The sequence below is a fragment of the Macaca fascicularis genome, chromosome 6, assembly GCF_037993035.2.
Source record: "Macaca fascicularis isolate 582-1 chromosome 6, T2T-MFA8v1.1".
Lineage (NCBI taxonomy): Eukaryota > Metazoa > Chordata > Mammalia > Primates > Cercopithecidae > Macaca > Macaca fascicularis.
Genome location: NC_088380.1, coordinates 85177020 through 85201905, shown reverse-complemented (window position 1 = coordinate 85201905; position 24886 = coordinate 85177020). Strand labels below are relative to the sequence as shown.

At 42.9% G+C, this 24886-nt stretch overlaps 1 protein-coding gene across 2 annotated transcripts in view; it reads right to left on the bottom strand.

The window, feature by feature from the left end:
- Positions 1 to 606: 606 nt before the first annotated feature.
- Positions 607 to 24886, bottom strand: part of CKMT2 (creatine kinase, mitochondrial 2) — a 33654-nt gene continuing 9374 nt past the window's right edge. For both annotated transcript variants that reach the window (XM_005557296.4, XM_005557295.4), the window contains exons 2-10: positions 16335 to 16506; positions 14731 to 14929; positions 13117 to 13212; positions 12382 to 12603; positions 10522 to 10607; positions 9476 to 9599; positions 8044 to 8178; positions 3357 to 3482; positions 607 to 868 (exon numbers count right to left, since the gene is read on the bottom strand). In XM_005557296.4, coding sequence (XP_005557353.1) covers positions 749 to 868; positions 3357 to 3482; positions 8044 to 8178; positions 9476 to 9599; positions 10522 to 10607; positions 12382 to 12603; positions 13117 to 13212; positions 14731 to 14929; positions 16335 to 16486 — 1260 coding nt within the window. In that variant the 5' untranslated portion in view covers positions 16487 to 16506 and the 3' untranslated portion in view covers positions 607 to 748. The remainder of the gene's footprint in view (positions 869 to 3356; positions 3483 to 8043; positions 8179 to 9475; positions 9600 to 10521; positions 10608 to 12381; positions 12604 to 13116; positions 13213 to 14730; positions 14930 to 16334; positions 16507 to 24886) is intronic.

Below are 24886 nucleotides of genomic sequence, written 5' to 3'. Positions count from 1 at the left end.
GGGATGGTCAGGACTTGGTCAATGACTGCCGACTTCTCTAATTTTTGCCCCTGCCTCCAACTCAGAACCAATCAATCAGATAAAACCAAATATGCTTCCCAAAATAATCGCATAGCATACCCCGCTTCTAGATAGCCTGTCTTCAACTTCCCCATGCCTGCAACCCCAATCAGCATACCTGAAACCTCCCCTTTCTTTCACCATAAAGATTTCTCATGTCTCTGCCTGCCTTTGAGTCACTGACAAATGCAAGTGATGATGGTTGACACCCTTGTGACAGCAAACTCTGAATAAATAAGTAGCCTCTATTTGTGTAGTCTTTATTGCCACACTTTCAAAAGTTAAGTCTTCTCTTGCTCCATTTGCCAGAAAATTGCTTATTATATTAATTCCTTACTTTCCAATGGGGTCCATAAGAGATTTCCTTAAGGGTTGACTAACATCTAGATAGCTAAAGGGTTATTTAGAGGTGTAAGTTGTGGCTAAATCAAAACTTACAAATATTAGTTTTATTGTCTTAAAATATTTTCCTTCTTGTCTACTTGTAATCGGATGTGTTTGCCCTTCTTAGTATTATTTTTAAAAATCAGAAACAAAGCAACAATATATTAAGGAGAGTTTTATTGTAAAGATAGGCAGGATCTACAATTTTACATTTTTCCAAGTGTACAAAAACTCTCAGAGTAGAGATTTCTTTATGTCTGTCGTACCAGCAGACAGATTATTTATAAACTGGGAAAGGGAAAGTTCACTTTTTGCCAAACTGAGGCAGAGGGGGTGGCACCTTAATATCTTGGCCTCTCTCCAACTTCTTTTCACAATCCACCAGGTAATTGACTCCATCGATGACTATCTGAACAAGCTCAACCTTTGACAGTGAAGAAGATGAATAATTAATTTGAATAGAAGACATCTGCAGGGCATTAACAGGAACAGCACTGGGATAAATGAGAACTTGCCACTTAGATGGACTTCACAACAATTTCTTCCTTCTCAGAGACGGAAGGCAGAGATATAAGGGTTTCTCTCAATCTTTCCATAGTTAAGATGGGGATACTACTTTGTATGTGAAAGCTTTTTTACTATATGAAAACCATTAATTTGCATCTCAAACATTTTTTTCCTATCAGTCTATACAATATCAGTTTGTCTAAAAGTAAGACTACAGTGACACCTTTGTGGTGTTCTTTGGCCTGGATCTGAATTCTGACCTGCCACCAATCTGAGCACTGGGTATGCTAATATAGTTCAGATGTCATCATTAATACAGTGAGTGTCTTCCTGAAAAATTAATGTCAAATGTTTAGCAACTAAATCATGTTTGTGCTGTGCTGGGCAAGCTTATTAATGAAATGAAGTTTTACAAATTAAGATATACTTTCTAAAATTCCTGTTCTTAAACTATGTATAGAAGTTTGGTTTCCAAATACTTGTTTTCCTTAAACCAGAGCACATCTACTTAATTTTTTTTCCCCCCATGGGATCACCTCCTAAGCAAATGACTTGCACTGCCCCCAAGGAAACCCAAATTAAGAGAGAAATTAGTTAATTCCAGACATACATTATAGAACTCAAGAATGAGCAGCAAGGATGGAAGGGATCGTTGAATGTTAGCTCTTAGGCATCACATATTCCAGCTACCTCCCTATCTGTTTATATGTGTAAGGAAACAGGCTCCAAGAGAGGGTTAAATCAGAATGTAAGTCACTACTAACTGAAACACGTATTTTCTACTTATCCCTTTGATCCCTTCCAGTGTTGGTGAGAGTATGGTGAGACAGGTCTCTCACTCAATGCCAGTAGACTCTATCTTGGTATAAATCTGGTAGAAAACATTGTCATAAATAGGGCACCCTGGTTTTAACCCAGGAATTCCTTTCCTAGCAGTATATCCTAACTAAATAACCAGAGTCGTGATTAGAATTATTTATAGAGATGGTCAAACATAAAATCAGGAAAACATTAAATAGATAATAGATTATCTTTACTGTGATTAAAATTCATGTTTTTGAAGAATACTTAATATTGTGGGAAGATGCTCATGATATAATACATTGGAAAAAATTATAACCAGTATTTGGTTATAATACTAAACACGTATTATAACAATTTTTAAAGTTTTTTGAGTAGTTTTTAAAAAGAATGAAGGGCCATTTAGAATAATGTTCACAATGGTTATCAGGGTTGTTGGGTTAAATAAATGGTGTTTTAAAATTATTTTTTGGCATTTTCCTCACTTTTATAGTGAGTGCCTAGTATAGTTAGACTTAACATTTTTTAAAGCATTAACTACATTGTTTTCCAGTAATAAATAATCTAGTTAATCTTAGAATCAACAGGGCTAGACTCCCAGATTTTCTTTATTCACTGCACCACACATGATTCAGTAGATTTCAGAAGTTGTGGTATTATAGTTGCTTGTCCCTCAGGTACTTTAGCAGAGCTGATAGCACACTGGCTGATCTAATTGAGTGTTTCTTCCTTTTCTTTTCCTCAGTGTACCTACTGGTAGGGATATCAATAGGCAGTGAAATAGTCACAAACTGGTAAGGAAGAGAGAACTTTGATAATCCACAGATTTAATAACCAGTCACTGAACTATTAAGAGTTTTGTTATGAGAAGAGGCTTTTAAATTAATGATGGGCATAATATGTCCAATGGGACCACATTCAGATAAGCTGGTATAACTTACCACAATCAGTATTTGCTTAGCTTTCAGCTGCATGTTCCTTACGTGTCATCTTTTTGCCTCATTCATTGTTTCAGGCCACACAAAGTCTACGAATCCTTTTCATCCTACATATTCATCACAGAATCCTAAGGATTTTATGAGCACAAACTTATCTAAACCTAGCACATAACATATTTGCTATCTTTAGCCTAAGAAATAAAAGTTTAGAAACCATTGAGTATCTAAGAACAGCAAAGTGAAGATGATTGTTTGTAGCCTTCACTAAAGAAAATTCAGAATCAAGAGAAAATTCCACTATTTTGCCACCCTCAGAGGGATAGCATAGATGTTCTGACTTTGCAGTAATAAAAAACTGCAGTCCTTTAGCATAACAGAGCTCCTGCTCGCTGAGGATTGTTGGAATAGCTCTCATGGCAGGTCAGTGACAGTCCCACTGTGAATTCCTATACTTGCCTATAAATTCTCAGCTCACATTATGTTTACCTTTATGCAGTTACTTCCCATGGAAGAATAATGTTACAGAATGAAAAGCTAACATAACTCAGGACTTGATGGGCGAAGAGGAGGTCTTGAATTTTGTGAAAACGGTAAGGCTGTTTGCTTTTCTCTATTCTCTTAGGCTGATTTTGTTAATTCATGTTACAAAAGTGAGAGAGACGTTACCTCTGATCGACCAATTCTATCTATGTTGGAAATGTCGTACACATCTGCGACTGCGGCAGTGTCCACACCACCTGTGCCACGCTTCTGGAGTCTTAGGTTTTCCAGGATCTTAGAAAAGCGTGGGTCCTAGGACAAAGGGATAATACTTAAATGTGGTAAGAGGCAAAATCGATTCACAATCATTGGTGCATTTACTGACAAAAGACGTATAGTGAGAGATAACAGTTTATATACTTTAAGTTCTGGGATACATGTGTAGAATGTGCAGGTTTGTTAAATAGGTATACACGTGCCATGGTGGTTTGCTGCACCCATCAATCCATCATCTACATTAGGTATTTCTCCTAATGCTATCCCTTCCCTTCCCCAAACTCCCAACCCCTGACAGGCCCCAGTGTGTGATGTTCCCCTCCCTGTGTCCATGTGTTCTCATTGTTCAACTCCCACTTATGAGTGAGAACATATGGTGTTTGGTTTTCTGTTCTTGTGTTTGCTGAGAATGAAGGTTTCCAGCTTCATCCATGTCCCTGGAAAGGACATGAACTCATCCTTTTATATGGCTGCATAGTATTCCATAGTGTATATGTGCCACATTTTCTTTATCCAGTCTACCATTGATGGGCATTTGGGTTGGTTCCAAGTCTTTGCTACTGTGAACAGTGAATCAATAAACACACGTGTGCATGTGTCTTTATAATAGAATGATTTATAATCCTTTGGATCTATACCCAGTAATGGGATTGCTGGGTCAAATGGTATTTCTAGTTCTAGATCCTTCAGGAATCGCCACACTGTCTTCCACAATGGTTGAACTAATTTACGTTCCCACCAACAGTGTGAAAGCATTCCTATCTCTCCACATCCTCTCCAGCATCTGTTGTTTCCTGACTTTTTAATGATCGCCATTCTAACTGGTATGAGATGGTATCTCAGTGTGGTTTTAATTTGCATTTATCTAATGACCAATGATGAGCTTTTTTTCATGTTTGTTGGCCACATAAATGTCGTCTTTTGAGAAGTGTCTGGTCATATCCTTCACCTACTTTTTGATGGGGTTGCTTTTTTCTTGTAAATTTAAGTTCCTTGTAGATTCTGGATATTAGCCCTTTGTCAGATGGATGGATGGCAAAATTTTTGTCCCATTCTGTAGGTTGCCTGTTCACTCTGATAGTTTCTTTTGCTGTGCAGAAGCTCTTTAGTTTAATTAGATCCCATTTGTCTATTTTGGCTTTTGTTGCCATTGCTTTTGGTGTTTTAGTCATGAAGTCTTTGCCCATGCCTGTGTCCTGAATGGTATTGCCTAGGTTTTTTTCTAGGATTTTTATGGTTTTTAGGTCTTATGTTTAATCCATCTTGAGTTAATTTTTGTATAAGGTGTAAGGAAAGGGTCCAGTTTCAGTTTCCTGCATATGGCTAGCCAGTTCTCCCAACACCATTTATTAAATAGGGAATCCTTTCCCCATTGCTTGTTTTTGTCAGGTTTGTCAAAGATCAGATAGTTGTAGATGTGGTGTTATTTCTGAGGCCTCTGTTCTGTTCCATTGGTCTATATCTCTGTTTTGGTAGAAGTACCATGCTGTTTTAGTTACTGTAGCCTTGTAGTATAGTTTGAAGTCAGGCAGCATGATGCCTCCAGCTTTGTTCTTTTTGCTTAGGATTGTCTTGACTATACGGGCTACTTTTTGGTTCCATATGAAATTTGAAGTAGTTTTTTCTAATTCTGTGAAGAAAGTCAATGGTAGCTTGATGGAGATAGCATTGAATCTATAAATTACTTTGGGCAGTATGGCCATTTTCACTATAATTGATTCTTCCTATCCATGAGCATGTAATAGTCTTCCATTTGTTTGTATCCTCTTTTATTTCTTTGAGTAGTGGTTTGTAGTTCTCATTGAAGAGGTCCTTCACATCCCTTGTAAGTTGTATTCGTAGGTATTTTATTCTCTTTGTAGCAATTATGAATGGGAGTTCATTCATGACTTGGCTCTGTTTGTCTATTGGTGTATAGGAATGCTTGTGATTTTTGCACATTGATTTTGTATCCTGAGACTTTGCTGAAGTTGCTTATCAGCTTAAGGAGATTTTGGGCTGAGACAGTGGGGTTTTCCAAATATACAATCATGTCATCTGCAAACAGGGACAATTTGACTTCTCTTTTCCTAACAGAATACCCTTTCTTTCTTTCTCTTGCCTGATTGCCCTAGCCAGAACTTCCAACACTGTGTTGAATAGGAGTGGTGAGAGAGGGCATCCCTGTCTTGTGCCAGTTTTCAAAGGGAATGCTTCCAGTTTTTGCCCATTCAGTATGATATTGGCTGTGGGTCTGTCATAAATAGCTCTTATTTTTTTGAGATATGTTCTATCAATACCAAATTTATTGAGAGTTTTTAGCATGAAGGGCTGTTGAATTTTGTCAAAGGCCTTTTCTGCATCTGTTGAGATAATCATGTGGTTTTTGTCTTTGGTTCTGTTTATATGCTGGATTACGTTTATTGATTTGCATATGTTGAACCAGTGGTCTGTTATTATCCAGGTGCTTTTTTACCGTCATTGAAATTGGTTGAGAGGGCCCTATGTTCTTTTACCTTTGGGGATGTAGCAAAACTGCATGTCAATAGCATATCCTTCTGGGTTATGAGATTCTAGCCTTGTTCCTTGTCTTTGCAATATGAGTTCTGACAAATGCATAATGTCACATATCCACTATTTCAGTAACATATATCATAGTTTCACTGTCCTTTTTTAAAAAATGCCTTATTCTCCATGTATTCATCTCTTTCCTCTTTGCCTCCCTTCCCCCAAACTCTTGCAACTACTGATCTTTTACTGTCTCTATAGTTTTGCCTACTAGTGTTTTTTCTCTCACACTTTTAAGTAAGTGCTATTGATTTGTGTATGTTGAACCAGCCTTGCATCTTAGAGATGAAGCCTACTTGATTGTGGTGGATAGGCTTTTTGATGTGCTGCTGGATTCAGTTTGCCAGTATTTTATTGAGGATTTTCGCATCGACGTTTATCAGGGTTACTGCCCTGAAATTTTCTTTTTTTATTGTGTCTCCGCCAGGTTTGGGTATCAGGATAATGCTAACCTCATAAAATGAGTTAGGGAGGAGTCCCTCTTTTTCTTTTGTTTGGAATAGTTTCAGAAGGAATGGTACCAGCTCCTCTTTGTACCTCTGGTAGAATTCAGCTGTGCATCCGTCTGGTCCTGGACTTTTGGTTGGTAGGCTATTAATGACTGCCTCAGTTTCAGAACTTGTTATTGGTCTATTCAGAGATTCGACTTCTTCCTCGTTTAGTCTTGGAAGGGTGTATGTGTCCAGGAATTTGTCCATTTCTTCTAGATTTTCTAGTTTATTTGCAGAGGTGTTGATACTATTCTCTGATGGTAGTATTTCTGTAGGATCAGTGGTGATATCCCCTTTATCACTTTTTATTGTGTCTATTTCATTCTTCTCTCTTTTATTAGTCTGACTCATGACCTATCTATTTTATTAATCTTTTCAAAAAACCAGCTCCTGGATTCATTGATTTTTTTGAAGGGTTTTTCGTGTCTCTATCTCCTTCAGTTCTGCTCTGATCTTAGTTATTTCTTGTCTTCTGCTCACTTTTGAATTTGTTGCTCTCACTTCTCTAGCTCTTTTAATTGTGATGTTAGGGTGTCGATTTTAGATCTTTCCTTTCTCCTGTAGGCATCTGGTGCTATAAATTTCCCTCCACACACTGCTTTAGCTGTGTCCCGGAGATTCTGGTACATTGTGTCTTTATTCTCATTGGTTTCAAAGAACTTACTTATTCTGCCTTCGTTTCGTTATTTACCCAGTAGTCATTCAGGAGCAGATTGTTCAATTTCTATGTAGTTGTGCGGTTTTGAGTGAGTTTCTTAATCTTGAGTTCTAATTTGATTGCACTGTGGTCTGAGAGACTGTTATGGTATCTGTTCTTTTGCATTTGCTGAGTAGTATTTTACTTCCAATTATGTGGTCGATTTTAGAATAAGTGTGATGTAATGCTGAGAAGAATATATATATTCTGTTGATTTGGGGTGGAGAGTTCTATAGATGTGTGTGTATGAGGTCTGCTTGGTCCAGAGCTGAGTCCAAGTCCTGAATATCCTTGTTAATTTTCTATCTTGCTGATCTAATATTGACAGTGGGGTGTTAAAGTCTCCCACTGTTACTGTGTGGGAGTCTAAGTCTCTTTGTAGGTCTCTAAGAACAGCGCTTTAAGACAGCATTCCTCCAAGGGTAGACCCTTGACCAAAAACCCCAGCATCACCTGGAAACTTGTTAGAAATGCAAATTCTGCAGGTGGGGCCTAGCAACTTGTATTTTACCAAGTCCTTCAGGTGATCTTGTGCATGCTTATGTTTGAGACCTGCTTGAACTGGAAGAGACAGAGAAAGGAGATAGAAAGAACCAGAGAGAGCAGAGACTACCTATCCCAATTTGTTACATGAGGAAAAATGTAAAGGCCTTATTCTTGAAGCTACCATCTTTTTCTTACAGACCCTTAACTTTTATTCTAACTAATACAAATGTCTTTTGAGGCAAACTTAATTTTTTCTTATTTTTATACTGTAGGTAGAGAAAGTAAGGGTTAAGGAGTGGGCAGTGATATTTTCTCCCTCCACAGTCACATCTGAGCTGATCCTGGCCCATCAGGGCCATTGGGCACATAACAGTACCTTGCTGAGCTTTGGGATCCTAACGTGGACACCAGCTCGTAGTCCTGTTCCAAGGTTCGAAGGACAGGTCAAAATGTATCCTAGGCGCTCATTCCACATGAACTCCCAGCCTCGTTCTTGGATTAACCGTTCTACCTACAAGTAGAACCACAGCGAACAAATGATAGCATTTTCCAACATCCATTCATTCAGCACATCCCTAGCACCAGTGGGGGAGAGATGTATACCCTCCCCTGGCATGAATGAAATTAAGGTAAATTTATAGTACTCCTTTAAGAGAAAATAATACCTCCCCTACCAGACTATTAAAATGGCCCAATTTAGTAAATGAACCATGTAAATCAGTGGTCCCCAACCATTTTGGCATCAGGGACTGGTGTCTTGGAAGACAGTTTTTCCATGGATCGTAGGGAGGGAATGTTTTGGGATGAAACTGTTGTTCCACCTCAGATCATCAGGCATTAGCTTCTCATAAGGAGCCTGCAACCTAGACCCCTCCCATGCACAGTTCACAATAGGGTTTGTGCTTCTATGAGAATCTCATGCCTCTGCTGATCTGACAGGAGGCAGAGCTCGGGTAGTAATACTGGCTCGCCCACTACTCACCTCCTGCTGTGCGGCCCAGTTCCTAACAGACCACAGGCCGGTACCAGGTCCGTGGCCTGGGGGTTGAGGACCCCTGATGTAAAGCAGTCAACATAGTACCTGGCACATACTAAGCACTCAATGAATATTAGTTGGTGGTATTTTTCATGCCAAGAGAGTAGGAGAATATAGGAATTCTCAGCAGGTAAGTCTATGGTCAGGCTACATTCTCTATCATCTCTATGCTTAGAATACCCCAGAGCGATATTAAATAAATCAAAAAACAAGTAACGATCCACAGACTTCCCTAAACCACAGTGGAATGGGGAGGTAAGCATAATCGCTTTCTAATAACAAGAGAAAGGCACCTATTTTCTGAAGCACTACCTTGGAAGTTCCACTCCAAAAAATGCCTTGAGACTGGGCGCAGTGGCTCATGCCTGTAATCCCAGCACTTTGGGAGGCTGAGGCAGGCGGATCACCTGAGGTCAGGAGTTCAAGGCTAGCCTGACCAACATGGTGAAACCTCCCCTCTCTACTAAAAATACAAAAATTAGCCAGGCATGGTGGTGATGACCTGTAATCCCAGCTACTTTGGAGGCTGAGGCGGGATATTCACTTTCACTTGAACCCAGGAGGTGGCAGTTGCAGTGAGCCGAGATCATGCCACTGTACTCCGGCCTGGGTGATGAGGGAAATTCCATCTCAAAAAACTTAATTAAAAAGCCTTGATTTCTAGAAAAAAAAAATTAGCTTCTTGGAAGTTCCCATAGTGTCTTCGTTCAAGAACAAACAATATGGTAATTTTATTTTAATAAATATCCGGAAATCTCAGATAACCTCTTACTTCTTTTAGTCCACGACAGAATCGCTCAAATACTCGTTTCATATTGCCTCCTTTTTCCATTGAGATTACCCTGGTGTGATCCTCCTCATTTATCCAGATGAGAAATGTCTTATCATAATTATGCCTAATGAAGAGAGAAATATGGCACTGAGTGTTAATTGCATTTGTTTCAACATATGAAAACTCCCATTACCTCCCTAGCTTGATTGCTTCATTTCACCTTCCTTATTTCCTAGATGGCCCTAATCTCTTAACTGTGCCTGAACAAGTATGACAAAATAATGTTACTTTGACAGAAGGAAGATTAAGACCAACTCTTACCCTTAAAGATGTCATGTTTTTACCAAACAAGAATATAATTTCCCCTAGGTCCTCTGACTAGGATGACGGTAATTCAACTGCATAACATTTGGCTTTGACACAAGAATGTTTTGTCTCCTAAATGATTCAACCAAAATCTTGTGCTTTAAAAAGGAGATAGGGGTTACCTTCCACCCAAGATGTTTAAGGTATGCAGCATTTCACAGGTTTGCTGCATAGATCCTGCCTGTCCATCCCTACAGAGCAGCTGCATATGAACACTTTAATTTCTGCTCCTTCAGGTACACTCATATATAGCCTGTCAGGGTGCAGGAGGCAAAGTGGGCTGAGGACTGTTGGCCAACATAAAACGTGTGTGCACTAGATATCAGTTCTTTTAGGGTTTTTCTTAAATCCTCAATATTTTTTATGTTTTGCTCTTTTAATGTTATGAAACAGATTATCTGTGAGGTCAAATAATATGAAGTAAATTTTTTCTTAAAAGCCAGCCTTTTTTCTCATGCATATCATGCAAACCAGGTCATATTTCACACATCTTAGAAACATCACAATACTTAGATACATACACACACACACACACACACAATTTCCAAGTAGTCTTTTTCGTTTAGCTCATCTGGGCATGCTGTCAGCTGCAGTACACAGAAACTCCAGGTTAGGATAAGCAGGTGGTCTCAAAGAGATCCTCTGCAGATATTGCAAATGCGAAAATGCTGCATCCATACCAGATTCCCCTGGCATCTGGCCAGTCACGGGCCATCCCAGCACATGTTAATAAAGGGGACACTGGCTTATCAAACAGAAAGTGGTCCTGTAGGCCAAAAGGGATAAAGCAGAGAAGAGAGACTGATGAGATCAAACAGGACTGCAAGTGCCAGGTAAACAAGTTCCAACTCACTTATCATGGCTGCTGTCTCTTAGCAGTGGTTCCTAGCTTTGGCTGCCCACTAGAATCACCTGGTAGCTTCAAACAATGCCTACTTCCCATCCCCCAGAGATTCTGACCTAGCTGTTATAGACTGGTCTGGGCATCAGGACTTTTTAAAAACTCTTCAGGTGATTGTAGTGTGCAGCTCATGTTGGAAAACACTGGGTTAGTCCATATGGAACTCATTACATCATTGTGGAGTGGGTATACACTACCAATGCCAACCCTATGCAGTGGCTGAGTGAGCAATGAATGAGGGATACTATCCTGAAAAGGCTGTTCTACACAGTGGTCATTCTCTGTTTCTAGCATTATTATTATTTATTTCATTAAAAAGTATTAGAGATGTACAATAATGATCAATAAATAAAAATAGTTACCATTAATGCTGACTGTGCCAGGCTCTAGATTACAGGCTTTTATTTCCTTTAATCTTCACAACTCTATGAAATAAGTGTAATTATTCTATTTTATAAATGAAGAAAACAGATTCACAGAGATCAAACAACCTGTCCAATAGGATGGTTGTAGGAAGTAGCAGAGTATAGATTCAAATCTAGATTTCTGTGACTCCCAAGCCTGTGCCTTTAACCACTGCAGTATACTACTCCACATATCAAAATCAAAGTCAAGACTAACTTTTTTTTGCAATGTGTATACTATTTCTTGCATAGCTACACATGTACTCTACAGTGAGATATATTCAAATATGATTACACTGAGGTAAGAAACCAAGTGGATGTGGGGAGAGGAGTCCTATAGTCTCTAAGTGGGAGAGATCAGAGACTTCAGCCAGGAGAGGACTGTGACCTGCCACTGCCCAGGGAGCACCATGTCCCTTAAGCAGGAAACCAGAGTGGCTACTTGAGGTAGAGGGGGGCTTGTTCTGTAACTGGGCAGGAAAATAGTTGGCCTGGTGGCCACAGAGACGAGGAGACTAAGGCCCATAGGCCATATAGTTGGCCTCTCTGGTTTGGAAATGAGGCATATTTCTTAGCATTTGCATCTTTTGAAATAACAAAATTTTGTTTCTGCTTTTTTTTAAGAGTTAAAAGTTACTTTTGAAAATGCTATCTTGTTTTAGCTCTGCTAAGATGAAAATAAGTAAGGGACTTGAGTTTTGTGCCCTGGTGCCAGAGGGAAGCTGTGGTGGACATGGTGGAAGCAACAGGAATCAACCCCACCAGGAGATGCAGAGGCTGACTCCACAAGAGTCAGGGCAGGCCTCCCACCTGGAATTTCCTTTCTAGATTTTCCTGGCTTCCAGAATTTTCTTTGGCTGTGATAATGGAAACCATCTTCTGGCACAGACAGGACTTCCACACCTAACTGTTCCCATTGTTATCAACTGTTATCAACAAGCTAGGAGATCCTCCATTCATCTCCACCCTCCTATCTGTAGGCACCATCTCCATATTGGAGTTTCCTATGCAGATTTTATCCATAGAATATTTCAGTGTTTGACAAGTACAATGTATGGCCTCATCTTTCTTCCTTATACTGAACAAGTAGATGCTCTTGGGCTGAGCCCAGGGGTGGAGCCCCGCAAGCTCCCGGCCAGGGTAAGGGTTTGAGCAGAGCACCAGGAGAGGCCTTCACTGTGCAGGTCAGAGCCTTTGGTCCAGTTCCTCTCCAGGGAGCCCCATCTGCTACTCACATCGATGAGCCGCTGCTGATCCTGCTCCGTCATCTCGGACAGCTTGTAGTAGCGGCCAGCCAGGTCCCCCTTGAGGCCCTCCAGGGCGGTGATGGCCACGTTCTCCACCTCCCTCCGCTCGGCCCGGGTGCAGGCGGGCGGCAGGCTCAGCCCACGGATGCTGCGGCCGGTGCGCACCCGAGAAGACAGCACATAACGCTCATCGAACTGCCCTTGGGTGATCTGCCAAGCAGAGTGTGGGGTCACTGCGGCCAGCCTCAGACCACGGTCCTGCCACAGCCACAGTGGGTTCTAATCTGCTGATCCGCAGTTTCCCTGGGGACCCTCAGGCACTGTGCACGACTGCACAATCCATAAGTTGGATACCTTCCGGAAGTCTTGGGGCAGGGGCCTTCGACTAGTAAAGAGAAAGCTGTTTTAAATGGTGTGGTCTGGGGTCCTTGAACGTCACTGGGTGGTTTGGGATGAAAAAGGGAGTAGCTTTAGGAAAGGTTTAAAGTTCCCAATGACCAACCCTTCCCTGGTTGTATTTATTTAAAAAAACAAAGACTTTGGGACCTTCCTAACCTTCTCTGTGGCCCTCCAGGGGGAAGGCTGTGCCAGGGCAGTCAGTGCTTTCCAGGGGTATCTGACTCAGAAACTCAGGGTTTCCGGGGAACCCCTCTCTCCAGGGCTCTTCCCCTTGGGCTCTGGAGTGCCAGCTTCGTGGGGAGGGAGAGGGAGGCTGGAGCTTACCTTGGATGCGTCCAGATCCGTTGTGTGCTTCATCACTCTGGGGTCGTAGCCATTGTGTCTTAGTTTGATGACGGGGTCAAAAAGGTCAGCAAACACCTGCAGGAGGGAAGATGGGCATTTCCTCTTTAATTGGTTCACCTACTATTCAAAGACCTTTCCATTCACTTGCCCCTTCTATCTTAAAAGCCAAAGTTGATGCCCTCCTCTGAAATTCTCAGGACTATCATGTAGGAAATGAATGTGAGAATGGATTGGTTAATAATAATAATAACAAGAGAGAAAGCCTTTTGGAGGCATCTTGCCCCTTGAGACAGGGTGGAGCTGGTGAGTTCTGTTATCTTAGCCTCCCCTTGAGTGATTCTACCAAAATCACTGCCATCAGACTGAGCAAGAAAATTCTTATGGTTAGGAATTTAAGGAGTTTCCTAGACATGTTTGCCTTTGTGGGTTACAAGAAGCTACCTGATCAGAGGCTACACAGTTTTATGCTTAAGGGAAAGTCAGATTCTAAAGATTAAGCTGCATATGAAATCTGTTGAAAACCTGGCTATGCCAGAAGAAAAGTACATAGCAGCAGTTCGGGCAAAGCAGGGACCTCTCACCCCGTGCGGACCTTCCCCAGCCCAAACCATCTTGTACAAAATCTATTCTATAAACAAAACCTCAGGCATATCCTTTACGTTTAAAAAAAAAATGTTAAAAGAAGTTGTAACAAAGCACCCTGCAGACTTTGGGAGCTGTGGGAAGTGGGGAGGGCTTTGGGTCCATAGAGCTACCGCTAGCTTGGGACCCAAACTAGACCCAGGGTTGTGCACTGCTGTACGTAAATGAGCCACCAGTCGTGTTTATTCAAGATGGCTCCCTCTCTTCTCTATGGCTGCCTTTCTAGGGAACTGCCTTCAGCTCCCTGCAACAGAAGAACCCAAAAGGGTGGACCTGAAGGAGGAGGGCTGCAGGCATTTGCCTCAGCCAAGAGGCTGCTCTGTGGAGGGGACGCATGGTGGCTGAGCACTGTTCCAGCCGACCACCCTGTGCTTCAGCATTGAGGATGAGGATGCCAAGGTCATGGGATTTATCCAAGAGTCTTGGTGAATTCAGTAGTCTGGGCTACAGTGATTGTCTAATCAGTAATAGGAGAGAATTCAATAATAGAAGTAATAAGAAGAGAATTCCTCATATAATAGAAGTAATAAGAGAATTCCTCATGTTCCTAAAGGTACACTGAACCGTCCTCCCGACCCCCACCCAATAAAGCTCAGCCACAAACACATCAGCAACTAATGTCTTACTGGTGAATACACACCATTTGATATTATTGTTTCTGTACCAACTCATCCCCTCGACAAGCTCAGAGTTCTGTCATGCAATTCATTCCTCCACAGGGAGGGATCTTAGCACAGCAGCAAGGGAAGCCTTGTCCCTGGGAAGCTATAGACCTCATTGTTTCTGAAAGCATTCCAGATGGTTCTGCTGGAGTTGGCTTCCCTTTATGGGAGCCCTTCCTGAGAAGGTAGAAAGTTGGCCCCATAAAGAAGAAAAGGACCCCAGGACTGTGCAATTCAGTCATATGCAGAGTATCCCTCCCACCCTGGAACCAGCAGCCAGTAGTTTTACCTCATAGGACTCCTCGTCACCAGCCACCATGCCCACAGTCTTTATGAAGGGGTGGCCAGGGTTGTCCACTCCAGTCTGGATGCACTGGTCCAGGGTGTAGCCGTTGGGCGTCACCTTGTTGCGAAGCTTGGCATAGATGGCAGGGGTGAGGCACTCAGCCATGCAGTTGTTGTGCTTGCGCAGGTCTGGGTAGTCTGCGCTGTGTGGGGAGGAGGGCAAGCTGTCAGCCAGCAGCCCCTGAGGAAAGGGGCCAATGGAAGGACTTGGTGTTTGCCTATCCTTCCACTAGGCTCCCTTCAGCCAGCAGGCACAGGGATACTTGGCTAGAACTGCCCAGGAGTCATACATGAAGACACCAGGTTTCAAAAAATGAGCAGGTTCCACAAGAGCAAGGACTTGCCTTTTTGAGAACAGTCCCTGGCTATTGAAACCAGTGTTCAGTAAATATATTCTGGAATAACAGAAATCAAATTGGGTGCTGTCTCACCCTGGGGTGTGTACTGATTGAGGATTAGGAGATTCAGGACCACCACAGCCTTAAACACGGGTCATGTCACCTCAGGAATTCCCCAGGTACATGGTGGTTGCTGGCGATTCCCTCAGAGATCCTGATTTCCATAAGAGACAGTAAATGTCTCTTAAGAGACACCTCAGTGGTTTTCCTCGTCTCTCATCCATACCTGCCGATGTGGAATTCTGCATGCCACTCAAACTCTGCTCAGCGCACAGTATCTCATGCATGGCAGGGTTCCAAGGGCTGAGAAAACACGTCTATTTTCATCCCTCTCACGCCACTCCTCCACTTTCCATCTGCAATGTCCTTTAGAGCTGACACTTACAGTCAGTACTACGATATCCCTTTTTTCCAGAAGGAGGTAGAGCAGTGAGAGAGGCATGGGTCTGGAACTGGGGGGCCTGGATTTGCATTTGGCTGCACTAGCTATGTGAACTTGGGCACTGTTTAATTTTTCTAGGACTTCATTTCATCACCAAAGGATCCTAAGATGAATAAGATACTCCATGTAAAGTGCTGGTCATACATGAAAGTGCTCCACAAATGTTAACTATCCCCATTATTACTATTTAACTGGACTGCAAGCTCTAAGCAAGAATGGTGATGCTACACTTCTTTGTATACACCACAGGTTACTGGTTTAACAAGCCTCAAAATGATTTTCCGTTTTACTTAGTCTTCCTCAAAAGCAAAAAGGACCCTTGCTAACAGTTTCCAGCAGGGGAAGGCATATTTCTTGCTGGTCTTTGAAGCTTTTCTGTTTGTTTTTGTTTGTGTTTGTTTTGTTTGAGACGGAATCTTGCTCTGTCGCCAGGTTGGAGTGCAGTGGTGCTATCTCGGCTCACTACAACCTCCGCCTCCCAGGTTCAAACGCTTCTCCTGCCTCAGGCTCCCGAGTAGCTGGGACTACAGGCGTGCGCCACTACGCCCAGCTAATTTTTTTGTATTTTTAGTAGAGATGGGGTTTCACCATGTTGGCCAGGATGGTCTCAATCTCTTGACCTCTTGATCCGGCCTCCCAAAGTGCTAGGATTACACTCATGAGCCACCGCGCCCAGCCTGAAGTTATTTTAAAGTCAGGAGCCCTTACCTTGGAGGGAATAACCTGGGCTGCTCCCGGATCTCGGCACACACTTTCTGCCGGTTCAGCAGGTACCCGGTGGTCAGGGCACTGGTGCCCATGGTAGCAAACAGCAGAGAAGCATTGCGGCCAGTTAGCAACTTAGAAAAGATACTGGCCATCTTTCTTCTTGGATGAGTGTCTGGAAAGCAGAGAAGCTGGATTAGATAGCTGCATAGGATGACCCTGAGCCACAGCATAGAGGTCAACAGGCAAGAGAACCGCAGGAGCCATAGCCTCTCTTTCTGGTTTTTCTGTCTCTCTCTCTCTCTGTCTCTCTCTCTCTCTCTCTGTCTCCCTCTCTCTCTCTCTCTCTCTCTCTCTCTGTGTGTGTGTGTGTGTGTGTGTGTGTGTGTGTGTGTGTGTGTGTGTGTGTGTTTGTGTGTGTGTGTGTTTTCTATTTCTTGCTTTGCTTTTTTCTTCATATTGCTTGGGAAAATCTGGGTAGTTTTAGACATTAATGTCTAAACTTCCTTAACGCCATGCCTTCTCTCTGTTAATATGATAAAAAATAACAGCAGAGGATGTCTTCTTCCAGCTATTTGACAGACCAGGTGCTCTTTTGAACTTCGCCACTGCATCACAACTAGACCCTGAACAGGATGGATTTCTGGACTTCTGAAAGGTAGGAGAAATTTCTGAGGACCACCCTGGAATAGGGGCTGACACTGGGATTCTCCCATTGAAGTAGGACCTTTGAAAGAGGCTGAAGTGGCACAAAGTCAGCAGACCCCAACTTCTGGCTCCTGCCTGAAGCAAGTCTAAAAGCTCTCTGAGGAAATTATATTCAGTTTAGGCCCTGAATTCCTACACATTAAGATGAAACAACTCCCAAAGATAGCCAAACACACAAGGAGGTACAATGAATGAGAGTCAACAGAAGAAATAGCAGATGTAGACTGCTAATGACTGAAGATGCTGGAACTGTCAGACAGTAATATCAGTAAGCCCTATATTGAATGTTTAAAGTGTGGAATCATAGTTATGAGCAAGCAACAAGAGACTGTTAAGAATGACCAAGTTGATTTGAAAGAACCAAATTGCACCACTCATCATGATGTAGCTGAACATAGAATGAACTGGAAGATATATATCTTAAGAAATTACTCAGAATGTAGCACAGAGAAATGAGAAAATGGAAAATAGATGTAAATTAAGAGATATGATGGATAGAATGTCAAGCTCAAATACACATCAAAGTGAAGTCCCAGAAAGAGAAAACAGAGAAGTCAGATTTGAAGAGGAATGGCTGAGACATTTTTAAAACTGATAAAAGAATCCATGATTCAAGAGGTATAACATAATCTAAGCAAACAAAAAAGACATTGACACCTAGACAAATAATGAAACTGCAGAATATTGGTGACAAAGACGTGAAAAGCAATCAGAAAAGACAGTTTACCTACAAAGAAATGACAAACGAGCTGATTTTTTGATAATAGCCCAGGTAAGTAATATTTTTAGAAGCAATAACTGTCAACCTAGAACTGGGGAACTAGTCTAACCATTTTTTCAAAAATGAGAGTAAAAAAAAAATTGATAAAAAACAGATCAATAACAAAGGAATTACTGAACTATATGCTTCAGAAAGAAAGGAAATGACAGCATGAGGAGAGAGTCTGAAATGCAGAAAATGGAGAAAACACATATAAATGTAAATAAGTATTTATATATTTATAATATAAGTACTGAACTACCAACAAATGAAAAAGGATAAACATGCACAGACATTAGAAGGGCCAGTTAGCCCCAAGCAGGGAGCTGTGTTACGTGTCTCTTTGAGTAGAAAACAAAAGAGCAGGTAGTTCTCAGTACTCTCTATTTGATCTCCATGATGCCCAAATAAAGATTGTGTGGGCTCAGGATGGTGGCTCATACATGTAATCCCAGCACTGGGAGGCAAAGGTGGGCAGATCACTTGAGGCCAGGAGTTTGAGACCAGCCTGGCCAACATTGTTTGCTGTCTTTTAGTAGAGACAGCAAAACCCTGTCTCTACTAAAAATACAAAAAGTTAGCTGAGTGTGGTGGCACGCACCTGTAGTCTCAGCTACTCAGAAGGCTAAGGCATGAGAATCATGACTTGATTGAGCCTCTGTGTTCAATCAGTTCCTCCTTGTTCAAGCCTCCGTGGCTTGAACCCAGGAGGTGGAGGTTGCAGTGATCCGAGATTGTACCACTGCAATCCAACCTGGATGACACAGCGAAACTGTCTCAAAAAATAAATAAATAAATAAAAAAGTGTGGATTTCCCTAACATTTGGAAGGCTCCCAAGACTCAGCTGCAAGATGCTCCAAGCTTAGATGGATTGATTGCTTCAGAGAACTTGCTGATGTGTAAGGCTGTAGCTGAAAACCTGGGCCATCCAGGGAAGAATAAACAACAACTCGTAATAGAACCTTCATTTGGAAGTCTCTACTAAACCTGAATGTCCCAACTAAAAGCATCAAAGACCTTAAAAACATTTAAGAATGTTTATGTGTGCAAATAACAAATCAAGCCTTTTCTGAGTAGGGGTTACAGGATATGGGTTACAGGATAGCCCAGGAAATCAGATGATTGGTTCCTCTTCCATGCTAATATCTGCAAACAATTCTTTCAATTCTAAAGCCAATTTCAATTATAAAGTAAGTTACTACGAGCACACAAGATAAACTGGTCATTTCTTGAAGTTGTCCTGGGGACTGGTAAAGACCAGCATTCAATCTCATCATGTAAACTTCTTTGCTCCCGTACTAGAGTTCAGGTCCTCATGTCAGTATCCCTCCAAGAATAGATAATGGCTCTTCAATGAGCTGCACCAGTGCTTCCTGGTCCTTGCCTACAACAGGCAACACTAGCATACATCCTTTTGGGCTATCTTATCTGCCATCACACCCTCAAATCCACTTTCTAACTAGAGGGAGGCAATGCTGTCACTCTAGAGGTTTACTGTAGAACTCAACAAAGTGAAAGAAGCTTTGCCCAGATTCTTTCCAGGCAGTATGGGCCTAAACATAAGCCAGACATGGTCTTCCTAAGCTAACAGGAAGTATGTTTCTTTCTGGGATTGACCAGGGATGACCCAAATGTTTTGGTCTCTAGTTTTCGTTCCTTAAATTGCCTGTCCACTGATGTGTTCAAGTCAGAGTCTGTTTGTGACGATAAATCTTGGGAAGCAGAGCCAAGAGGAAGGAGAGTGAATGGTCTCCATGTACAGCCCTGTGACCACTGGAGGTCTTCCTCCCTGCGAGGGTGATGTGTGAGTAGGTATCTGGCTGAAAATATTAATGTTTGAAGTGTCATCATATCCATATTTTAATTCCTGGAAGGAACTAATTTATTCTAATTAATTTAGAATTTATTATTAATTTATTCTGAGTTCCAATACTGCCCTAATGTCTGAGCAACAAAGGATGATTTGTGTGGATAATCCTAGGGAAGCTTTGGTCGTGGCTAGCAAAGCAATCTTGGAACTGAAATTCTTCGGTATCCTTGCTTTGATTCCTTGAGAATTGATACAGACTCCAAGTTTTGGTGAAGCAAAGAATTCCTGCTTCCTTGACTGTTTTTCTCGCCAGGACACAAAGAGGTATTGACTTTCACTATTAAGACCTTAATTAGTAACCTTTTTTGTGAAATTGAAACAAAGGTCTCACTGAACAGGCTGGTGATCTGGCAAGGGCTGTTCCATGCTCTCTAAAGACCCAGAATCAAGGCTTGCCATGAAATCACTTTTCTTCATGACTAAACTGAATCTCTCTTGCATGTTAAAAGTTAGTCTTTAAAAAGCTGTGCAGTCAGAACATTGCTTTGTCTTACACATTTCCCTGTTACCTGGCAGGCCCCAAATGTTACATAAGCATTCTCCGCAGCTATAACCCCCACTCAGAAGAGGCTTGATTTGTTATTTGCACACATGATAACATGTGACATAAGTAAAGCTGGGAAGATGTGTGTTTGTAAGGGGTAATTTGTGTCTACCAAAGCAAATAGTATTTGGTTTTGCCTAGCTTCCAAACATGGTTTTATAAGTCAGTATATCTTGTGAAACCATTAGGACAAGAGTTTGGAACAAAAAGAAATCTCAGGCTCATTGCAAAGCTTTTTTAATGTTTGCAATTCCCTCCACGTTCTGAGCATTATCATAACGTACTGAACTGTTCTGTTCAGAGACCACTAGGGAGAGGAGATGAGGAACCAGAGCAGCCAGGATGTTTCTCCCTGGGATAAAAGCTCAAGCATTCAGACACCCTCACTGTGGGCTCCACTTCTGTAGCCAGAGGGGATTGGAAACAGCAGGAGCATCTCACATACAGCTTGTAGGAAACACACACGTTTTCCCCAAATATTCATTTTTGCAGTTGCTCCTTGCTGGCCGATCCAGCTTCCCTGTCAGCATATGGTGAGCAGTTCGGTGAGAGGACCACACTTCCAATCCTGGCAGGTACGGGTCCACAAGGACCCTTCTCCCAGGGAACCCTGGCTGCTAGATCTCACAAGGCTAAGGGAACCTGGCTTCTCAACTTCGCTGCTGCCTGTGTTTCTTCCCACCATCCCCTCCCCTCTAATTGGCCCTGTTTTCCGGCCTCACATCTGCCACTGTGCCCTTTCTCACAGGGATCCCAGAAAGTCTTTGATCAGTTACAGCCTGGGATTGGCTTCTAGCCCCAGTAGGAGGCATGGAATTCATCCATCAGTAACTCTTTACTGAGACCCTACTAAGTGTCAGGCATTGCACTAGGCAACAATGATATGAAAGTGAGCAAAAGAAACAGTTCTCTCCTGTGGGGGCTTCTAATTCATTTGTGGCAGACGGTTAAGAAACAAGAAAACAAAATCATAGGTGGGGACGAGTGCAAACAAGGGAATAAGCAACATATTATTCCAAGAAAGTGTAAGTGATATCTACTTTTAAATAGGCTAGGCAGGGGCAGAGAATAGAACAGCAAAGCCTTAAAGCTGGACAGATCTGGACTCACCCCAGGACAGAAAGGAGGTCAGTGGGCTGAAGCACAGGGAGCAAATCACAGTGGACTTCAGGAAGGATGGAGGGGCGGGGTGGAAGGGAGCCAGGTGTGCAGACCCTGAGACCACCCCCTAAGGAGTCTGGATTTTATCCCAGTGCAGAGGAAATTTACATTCGTGCTTGCAAGTAGATGAGCTGAGCTCATTTTATGAGTTACAGGGGTGGCTCTGGCTGCCAGTGGAGAATGGTTTAGAGGGACATGTGCAGAATGCAGAGAGAGAGAGAGCAGTCAGAGGCCCTAGAGGTGGTCCTGGTGAGAGATGAGGTGCTGAGACCCAGGTGAGTCAGCGAGGATGAGGAAGAGAATGTGTTTGCAGTCTATTCTGGGGCAGAACTGACAGGTCTTGCTAATGGTTTGGAAATGAAAGATAAGAGAAAATCAGGGATGCCTGAGATTTCTGGTCTACAGTTGGGTGGGGGGTGAGAGCCTTAGGTGTTGGGGCCCACTGGTGGGGGAGCAGTTGGAGGACAGAGTGTTGCTGGCAGATGTGGATGATCTGTGTGGTGGCCCCAGGCCCCTTGCACCACAGCCGCTGGGCCTCTTCACAGCTCTGGCCCTGCTGCGCTCTCTGCCTGATCCCCTGCTGCCCCATCTCAGCTTTCCCATCCCACTGGCTCCTGGGACTCTTTCGAAGGCTTTGTAAGACTTATAGTGAAGGCCTGGCCATCAGGCCCCATTTCTGCCCAGCACCACCTCAGAGACTGCTATACCCACAGATGACATCTGCCCTAAGAATTTCCCCACATTCTCTTCAACTCCCAGACAACCTCAGATGTAGCTGCTCTCTCAGGCCTTCAATGTACATCTCCACCCAAATGAGTAATATTTGCATTACAAGGAGGAAAGGAGAGGGGACCATTGGGTATCTGCTGTACCAGGGACATTATATGCTATTGTCCTGTTTTCCAGATGAAGCCAGATTCAGAGAAAGTGTAAGTGATGTCTACTATCTGTGAAGTTAAATGACTTGTCCAGGCTTATGCTGCTAGGGAGTGACAGAGATAGAATTTGAATGCACACCTATCTGACTCCACCTCTCATGTTTTTTCCACATGGCCAGCAAGCTCCGCTGTCCCACCTCACACTTCTGGGAGGTGGCTACCCCATCTTTCTGCCCCCCTTTCTGGATCTTGACAAGGGGTTCTGCCCTGCCCCAGCTGTCAAAGCCTGCGGCAGCTGCCAAAAAACCTCAACACAGGCGTACTTTGGACCTCCATCATGTGTTGATGTCACAGATGCTGTACCAGGCATTTGACTCCTTGATCTAAAGCCAGGATTCCTGGCCAACATGGCGAAACCCCATCTCTACTAAAAAACAAAAATTAGCTGGGTGTGGTGGTGGGCACCTGTAATCCCAGCTACTTGGGAGGCTGAGGCAGGAGAATTACTTGAACCCAGAAAGGGGAGGCTGCAGTGAGCAGAGATTGTGCCTGTGCACTACAGCTTGGGCTACAGAGTAAGACTGTCAAAAACAAAACAAAACAAACTAGTGAGGGGGATGCATGCCCACACAAAGGAATCCTGACAGAGGAACAATGGCTTGGTCTGTTTCTCCTCCTATGTAGCACTGTGATAAAGGAACGCCTTTCAGGTATGTCCCTTGATGGAGCCAGTGGGTGGAGGAGGAAGGGCAGTGAGAGCTTTCAAGACAAGCCGCTGATACCCTCACGTATCATCACAGTGGCGCCCTTTGGGAGCCTGCTATGGTTTACTCGTCCACTCGGGGAAGAGGAATTCTCTTACCCACAATTTTGTCTTCAAAATTGAAATTCCTTTGGGCAGAGCCTAACAGAGTGTTGCCTCATTTCATGTAACTGTAACATATGTAGTGTAGAAGCTCCATCACATTTTCGAGGCAGTCTGAGGGCTCTTTCTGGAAATGCCAGGCAGATGACATCTGCGTCTGATTTTACTTTGTCTTACAACCAGGCTAAGACCTCCATCAGCATCAGACTGTGGAACTGCTCAGGTCAAGGCAGACAGGTAGAAAGGCCCACATAGATAGTGGTTACTCATTCCAAGAACACAGAGGCCCACACCAGAAGGGGCAGATGATGTTAATGATGTGAGGCAGGCAGTTATGTCTTGTGACTTCCGTGAGCCATGATGCATTACACTAAGGAACTTTATCTCACTTGGCTTGTGACTTGTTAGTGAAAAGTGGCCTGCCGGCCTGTGCTGTGGAGGACTTGCAGAAAACTCCCCAGCCACCGGCAGAAGGTTCAGACATCTCCCCTAGTTCCTCCCCAACCCGTTTAGTGTGTAATGGCACAAAGGGAAACATTTCTTTTGATCTGTTTTTGGGGAAAGGCAAATGTCAACTAAATAAGATCATATTAGGGACTGGGCACGGAGGCTTATGCCTGTAATCCCAGCACTTTGGGAGGCTAAGGCAGGCAGATCACCTGAGGTCAGGAGTTCGAGACCAGCCTGGCCAACATGGCGAAACCCTGTCTCTATTAAAAATTCAAAAAATATTAGCCAGGCATGGTAGCATATGCCCATAAACCCAGCCACTCGGGAGGCTGAGGCATGAGAATCACTTGAACCCAGGAGGCGGAGGTTGCAGTGAGGTGAGATCGCACCACTGCACTCCAGCAGCCTGAGTGATAGAGACTGTCTCTGTCTCTCTCTCTCTCTCTCTCTCTCTCTCTCTCTCTCTCTATACATATATATATATACACACACACACACACACACATATATCCTATTAGGAATTTCATGAAAGCTCGCACATCATTCAGGGCCTGTTACGGGGGCCCAGAACATCAGGACAGAGTAGCCAGCCTCACATTCAGCTCCATTGCACTAGAGTCTTGCATGATCTCAATTTGAAAAACACACATGTGTATCTATATTTGTATCTCTTCTAATATACTGTATGTGACTTTTTAAAATATTGGTTTGCCGTTTCTATTTTGTGCTAATGCAACAAATCTAATTTGTTTTAGAAAAAGTTATTACTGTTTCTTGCTTCTTATCACCCCCTACCGTTTGGACTTTGTTGTCCATCTTTCTCTGCCTAATTGGACCACAGCCTGGTGCCTCAATCTCCACAAAATCTGTTCCCTTCTAGCTCAAGATGACTGCATTCTCTCTCAGTTCCCAATGCACTCACTGGCTGCTCATTCACCTGCCCTTGTGCTCTGTGCCTTTTTGGCATCTGTGGGTAAACTCCATGCCACATATCTCTATCCTGTTAACTCCTGTTTGTATTGTCTTCCCAAGGGACCTCTCTTATGGCCATGGCTGGGTTCCTCCCCTTACCCACATCTGCCAAGCATAGAAATCAAGGCAACATTCTCAGTCCCTTTAAGGGAAGTTCCAGGTACCTAGCTAGTCCTACAACTGGCAATTAGGGAAGTTAACGAATAACCTGCTAAACAAGAAGATAATAACTTAAAAGCCACCCCAAGTCAGAGTCACAAAATGTTTGATTCCCTGTATAAACTAAAGACAGCATCTTGACATATGCCCTTGCATTGCTTTTCAGAAACCAATTCCCACACCAGAT